Source organism: Syngnathoides biaculeatus, chromosome 4 (genome assembly GCF_019802595.1).
Source record: "Syngnathoides biaculeatus isolate LvHL_M chromosome 4, ASM1980259v1, whole genome shotgun sequence".
NCBI classification, from domain to species: Eukaryota; Metazoa; Chordata; class Actinopteri; order Syngnathiformes; family Syngnathidae; genus Syngnathoides; species Syngnathoides biaculeatus.
In genome coordinates this window covers 21,772,110-21,779,460 of record NC_084643.1, presented here as the reverse complement: position 1 = coordinate 21,779,460, position 7,351 = coordinate 21,772,110, and the positions used below count along the sequence as shown (strand labels likewise).

General features: G+C 44.4%; 1 protein-coding gene across 1 annotated transcript; it reads left to right on the top strand.

Annotated features, from left to right (window-relative positions):
• The first annotated feature begins 355 nt into the window (after positions 1-355).
• On the top strand, positions 356-1,295 carry tcima (transcriptional and immune response regulator a). The gene has a single exon (XM_061817513.1). It carries the CDS (start codon positions 447-449, stop codon positions 747-749), a length of 303 nt encoding a protein of 100 aa, XP_061673497.1. The 5' UTR covers positions 356-446; the 3' UTR covers positions 750-1,295.
• Positions 1,296-7,351: the final 6,056 nt, after the last annotated feature.

The following is a 7,351-nucleotide window of genomic DNA, read 5'->3' as shown; positions in this document are numbered from 1 at the left end:
TCAAATGATATGATGGTTTATTACCCGTTTTTCTTGAAAACATTCAACATAATTGCCCTCCAATGCTGGAATAAGTTATTAGTTTGTAATGGAGTGAAACAAGTAGCTACAGTATTTGGCACGACTTTAGTCTCATTATCCATTTTGTATTTTACACAACAACAACAACAACAACAACAACAACAACAACAACAGGCAAGCAGACTTGACTGTTTGCGCTCTTACTGCAGCGGGTGTTGGAAGGGTGGGGGTGGGTGCGCGTCCTTTCTCTCTGCTTCACGACTGCTGATGTCACTGCCGGCTGGCGGAGGAGAGTGATCCTCCCACAGCAGCAGCATAAATACACGGAGGCTCAGCTCTCCTGCACTCACTCAGCTTCACAAGCCGCCCAAGAGCGCTCAGCCTCTCCCTCCTCAGCCTCCGAGCCACGCGAACCCAGAGGCCAGATGTCCACCTACGTGTCTTCAGACTGCCGCCGCGTCAGTCCTTCGGTCCACGGCGTCAAGTTCGACACGGCTCACCGCAAGAAGGCCGTGGCCAACATTTTTGACGATGTGAGCCAGGATGCCCTGACCAGACTCTTCCAGAAGACGGGCGACATGAAGGCAGAGGAGCGGGTGAGGAGCATCTTCTCCTACTCGCACGACCCGGAGGAGACGGCCCGGGCGCTGATGGCTCTGAAGCAGAGGAAGAAGGACAAGTTCCTCCAGATCGCAGGCATGCTTCGGCACATGCTCAAACTGCGCTGACGTGACATCGCGCGGCACTGTTTTAGCCGCTTGCGTCTTCTGTGACTCGGCTCGACTTGGAGCCCAAAACTCGGAGCGTGACTCCCGCTGGGACTCGGGACGACTACATCCGCGAGTGTCCTGGCTCGCCTGGGGAGATAACGCTGCTCGCAAGTGGCCGCCAGTGAGGCGGGTTCGCAGCCACCGGAGGTGATGGGAGATGAGTCCCGCCACGACCGGATTGCAGATGAGCTTCCTGGAGATATGATGGACATACAACGTCTTCCCCGTGACTTGAATTGACCCATGCGGAAGCTCCACTGTGAAGCAGCAGCAGCACACAAAAGTGGTGCTGGTGGAAAAGCTGCAACGATACGAGACTTTTAGTGCCACATGAAGAACCTTCGTGGATGCCTGTCCTGAACACATGCCTTCTTTTGAACAAGAACACTGTCACCGTTGTGGCTCCTAACATCACTCTTTTGTCAGATTGATCAATGATTTTCATGAATGATGTGCCCTCGTCTTTGTCCGTTTTAATAAATTCCTTTGATTACAAAAGTTCAACTCTGCTTTGTCCTGTGTATTCGTCATTGTTGTTAACATTTACCGGCTTCATCGACTCTGATAAAAAGGCCACACGCTGTGCCCCTCAAGGTAAAATTGAGATGGTGCAGGAGGATAATAATGTGCGCCATGTTAACTTGGAGCAAAGGTGCAGGTTTCTTCTCAGCTGTCAAGAAGAGGCGACAAAGTAAGGTCAAGGCCATCGTACTCCCAAAACCACAATATTGGCTAAAATAGTTATAGCTCAGTGATTACAAAAAAAAAGATAAAACCAAAGACAACTGTTACAAGATATATTTAAGAGGTAAAAAGGTATAAAAATGACTCATAATTGTAGTCATAATTTTACATTTGAAAAATATTTCTATTTATAACTCTAATACTCATGTTACTCATCACAAGTCATGATATAAATGTGAAAGTCAGGTCAATGCCTCTTAATTACAGGCACGCCCTTTGACAGCTTGGTGTTCACAGGGTAGCTGATATTATTTATCGATATATTTAGTGTTGACTCATACGAGCAACCCCTTATTTCTTTGTGGTTTCTTGTTTGCCTTCTGCTCTTTGTTGTGATGAGACAAACCCATTGAAGGGCGAATGTTAGTCAGCGAAGTTCTGATTAAGCCTGCCTGGGTTTCCCTCATACAGCCACGCTCCACATCAGACCGGCGAGAACCAGTTCAGCTCAGGCTGGGGAGGGCGGGGGTGATTCCTCCGCTGTGTGTTTGCGTTTAATCATCCCTCCTCTCAGATAAGAAGCTGTTAAAGTAGCATTACAGGCTTTAGTCGTGTCCAGGCTTTGCCTCTTTAGCTTCTGATCGAACCCTCTGAACAAAATCATTTGTTTCTTTTCCATGCTGCAAGCATGTAGTCTATTCACTGCTGCCTCAGGTGTTTATTTTTTATTTTATTTTATATTTTTTTGGGAGGGTGTTATTTTTTATTTATTATTATTATTATAATCTGTTGGTAATGGGCGTCCGCAGCAGGCTTTGCTGCTGACACAAAGACGGTTTAAGTGGATGTCTGCTAATCTGCTTGTTTCGTAGTTCTTTTACCGGTTCAAACCAGTTCCTTGGGTTGTTACGCATGACGACACTGCACTGCTGTGTTGCTCACGTGCTGGGGACATATAATATAGAGTCCCGGATGAAACACAATTCACCCCCAGGGAAGAACTTGCTCTTTTTTCTGACATGTAACGAGCACAGATGAATTACTGCATGTTGACAACAAAATGACAACAAAAAAGTGCAGGCCAAATGTAAACTGTAAGTAGTTATAGGCTGCATAAAACCGAAATTGGACGTTGCTATTTTAGTGATCAGTTGGATTGTAATATTAAATATGTATGCTTGAGTTTAGCACGTTATACATGTTGGTCAACACAATTTTCTGTTAAAAAGTGATTGATAGATGCCCCGACTGCAATAAGCACCTTCATCATGCAAGCACATCACGTTGCAGTCATGGTTACGCACTGTTGTTAACCGGGTACTTCTTTTTCGCTGTATCTGCTGTCTCTTTTCGAAACGCACCTGCTCAAGGCAAACGTTTATATCGGTTTTATCCTTTAGCGAGGCTTTCCCTAGATGCTGCCCTGGTTTGCATACGGTTTGATGTTGTTTTGTGGCCAAAATATTTCACTCCTATTTTTTTTTTTTGCAAATATATTTGATGCATATAGCTTATTGTCTGTTAAGCGAAGTGGATGATTTGACAGTATTGTGCGCGATTTCTTCTCACAATGTTCTGTTTCAATGAAAAAGCTGCATGCAATAGACATGTTAAGACCTCAGCTGAAGTCACCGAGGCTGCACTTCTCACTTTGCTGTTGCTTTATCGTCCTAAGAGTATGTTAACCATTTCAATTGCTCGTGCATTTTTACCTCTCGCTGTCTTATGTTTTTGGCCCGTATATCTCAAAAGAGATGTTTCTTATGCCCCCCTGCCCGGATACCCTTTTATGGCCATCCAATTGTTCAGGAAAAGAAAGCTAAATATTCAATGCGATTGTCTCGGTGGTGAGGCGTGCTGGACTGAGCTCGGTCGTCTCCCACCCTTTTCCTGCCTTTCATCAGCCTTAGAAACGGCAAACGCTTTCATGTCAACAGACACAGTGGCAGACACCCTTCGGACCCGCACGACAGTTAGAGGAAGAGAGAGGGTAAAGGTGTGAGTTGGGCGAGGGAGGGGCCATGGCACAACTATGGAAATGTGAAATGCTGATCATAACAAAAGTTTATATATATCACACATTTTAGGTACAGAAGATTTAAATCTAAAATGGAAGGAAAAAGTTGGTGAACAATAAAATCAATGAAACATATTGTATGAAATATATCCATCCATCCATTTTCTTTTGTTGCTTATCCTCACGGGGGTCGTGGGGAGTACTGGAGCCTATCCCAGCTCTCAACGGGCAGGAGGCGGGCCACACCCTAAACTGGTAGCCAGCCAATCACAGGGCACACAGAGACAAACAGCCATACTCACAATCACACGTCACGGCAATTTAGAGTGTCCAATTAATGTTGCATGTTTTTGGGATGTGGGAGGAAACCGGAGTGCTCGGAGAAAACCCACACAGGCACAAGGAGAACATGCAAACACCACACAGGTTGGACCGGGATTGAACCTAGGTTCTCAGAACTGTGAGGCCAAGTCTTTACCAGCTGCGCCACCGTCCTGCCGTATGAAATATAAATAATATATATTAATATAATATAAAATGAATGTAAATTGTGTAAAATATATGTACGGTATGTGCTTTCTCCATTTCTTGTTGGTCTAGAACAGTGATTTCCAACCTTTATAGAGCCAAGGCACATATTTTACGATTGAAAAATCCCGTGGCACATCAACAATAGTAAATGTCACATAAAAAGGGATCGATTATTTACTCAATGTACTTCCTGCCATCTAATAGAAGAGGATCTTTTTGTCTGTCATTGTGCCTCACTGGCATAAATGGATGAATAAAGATACATTATTTCTTGGAATAAATGTTTTTTTTGAGCAATTACATAAAATTGGATAACTTCCCACAGCACACCTGAAGAGGGCTCATGGCACACCAATGTACCCCGGCGCACTGTTTGCGAATCACTCGTCTAGAAGTTAAAGTTAAACTCATGATGACTGATAAATGGTGTTTATCTCTTGATTATAAACACAGTTTGTCTTTGGAAAAACATGCTAATTAATGCTTCATTTAAATCTTTTCGATACAGCAGGGCCACCATTGCATCTGAGTCTTTTTTTTCCCTCCCACAAAATGAAAATTTGACGTGTGAAGAATTACCACAAGACCTAAAACTCCCCCCCCCCCCGCCCTAGGTGCACCTTGTAAGAGCAGAGGGAGGAGAATTGAAAGAAAAGAGTGACGCAGAGAGACACTGGATTAGTGATGACAGTACTGGGAGTGGTAGACAACTTCTTTCCAGCGCAGACCGGTTCAAACCGAGATCCTACATGAGGAACTAAGCATGAGGTGTACACAAGTTATGTATTAGTCAGCATTCTCCCCGGAAGATCCTACCATAAAAGCAACTGCCACAGACATTACAGTATGTCACTAGGATGTTATGTTCTTTATAAAAATGTATTCAAACAACACCATACTACAGGATGAATATTTGTTTGGGTGGGGTGGGGGGTGAATATTGCTTTTAGGGCAGGCAAGGACAATAAAGTGCTCACGTACTACCAGATATACAGTATTTCAGGGTTCTTGACAATATTGTAGGGGGGCTTAGACATAGCGACGCCCTGGACAAACATTCACATATTTAGTGTAATAACATTAATTTGTGTTTCATGTTTTTCCCATTTTACAGTCCGCATTTGTTAATATTCTGTTAACCTTAAGATCAACTGCTGCAATACATGTAAACCTCCACATTCACAATTTTTTAGTGATCATAAGTATGCCAGTAAAGTCAAAAATTTCATTTTTACAAGATAAGTGAAAGTATTTTCCTTTTCTGAGCGGACATTTTGTTATTTGCCGAATGATTTGCAAGAGCCTTCATTCCAGCAACAGCGATCCGAAGTTTGCCCTACATGCCTGCTTGCTGTGTCACATTCAGGCTCCATGGTAATCCTCAAGCACCCTCCTACTTAACCCTGACTGACAAAGTTGACTCCACTGGAGAGCGTTTGATGATTCAAGCCAAAACGATGCCCTATTTTCTCCCGCACGTGTCACTAACTGCTGGCAACCTGACTGGTCAATCCAGAGCTAAGGTCAGGGGCCTCCAGTGATGTAAACTGTACACATGCAGGAAAGAGATGAAATGTTTGCAAAGATGATTGCAGGAAAAAGAAAGGGCACTTGTCGTTCTAGCGCGCCAGGCTGTCTGACTCACTGTTTTTCTAAGCACATCCGGATTCTCTGGTGACGGGAATACAAGTCTGTAGAGTCAAAGATGGATTCCTGGCATTCAACTCATCTGTTGTCTCCAAATGTTTTTATGCAGATGTTCTTCCTGCAGGACTAGCACTGACAGTATGCTGTATTGTGTTTATGGCGGCTCAGTGTATTGCGTATGCCCTTGCTGGCGTATGCAATGTGCTCTGGGTTATATGTCTGCGCAAACTCACTCAAAGTATTGCGTCAGTGTTAAGTATACGACCTAACCTCTGCCACCTGTATGCCACCCGCAGTGGAACCTGGCCACTTTCCCCACATCCTCAGCGAGACATTCCAAGCAATTTTTGCATCACGAATCACACTGCGCACAACAAAATAGAGTCGTTCTGATCGGCAGATAGTTGGCAACTGCACAAATTGTCATGATCCTGCCGCTCCAGCACGAGCTGAGATAGGCTCCAAGATACTCAGAGTCAAGTGAGGACAAGCACCATATAAAATGGATGGAGGAACATTAGCTGCAGAACATGTGTTGGGTGTTGATGCTCATTTATTTATGTAAATACTGACACAAACGTCAATGACATGATCTAGTGGTTTGTCCGCCTGACTTTCATGCAGGCGTTGGGGTTTCAGTTCCCACTCAATGGTGATTTGAATGTGCGTATAAATGGGCGACTGTCTCAAAATATGTAATGTGATTGAATGATGACCAGACCAGTCTGCATTTTACTCAAAGTCAGCTGCGATACCCTGAACAGGGTAAGCAGTACAAAAAAAGTGATGGATCCATGACATATAAACTGCTGCATGCATACACGGCAGCCCCTTTTCTTAAATAAACACAGCATTATTGCCATATAACCATCCATTTTCACACTGCTTATCCTCACTAGGATCACGGGGCCTTCCTATGCCAATCAGCCTATCCCAGCTATCTACATGCGAGAATTGGGATACACACCAGTTGCAGAGCACATATAAACAAAGAACCATTCACACTCACATTCACACCTATGGGCAATTTCGAGTCTTCCACACATATTTTTGGAATGTGGGAGGAAACCAGAGTGCCTGGAGAAAACCCATGCAGGCACAGGGAGAGCGTGGAAACTCCACACAGGAAGGCCAGAGCCCAGATTTGAACCCGTGACCTCTGAACTCTGAGGTAAATGAGCTAACCAGTAGCTCACCAGGCTACCCTGCCAAAAATCTATAAGACAAAAACGTCAACATACAGTTTTAAAAAAATGGTTCAGGAGGTATGTGCTATGTCAGGTGTCCATCCTCATTAGATTTGAAGCATTGATAGCAAACTAGTTGGTTGGCACAAGATAGCAGGTAGCTGGAATAAACAACTAGCAGTGCCACGTCAGTTTGAGTGCTGACTTGAAGCGTCGATAAATGACAGCAATTGGCCTTATCCGGGACGAAACCTTGACAACAAGTGCTGTGTAAGCAAGGCAATAGCAAATCTGAAACACTCAAACCTTCCATGAATGCGTGCGTGCGTGCGTGTGCATGTGTCTGCGTGTGTCTGACAGGACAGTGTGTTCTGAGTTGATGTGAGATGAGCCCCACGAGTTGACACAGAAGAGAAACGTCCAGGGCTTGGCCAGGATGGGGGCCTCTATTGTCTTTATCACTGGATGTTCGTACATTGTGTAAGTGTGCGTGT

What these genes read in the sequence shown, in the direction of transcription:
- tcima (XM_061817513.1), top strand. Translation starts at nt 447, where the DNA reads ATGTCCACCTACGTGTCTTCAGACTGCCGCCGCGTCAGTCCTTCGGTC.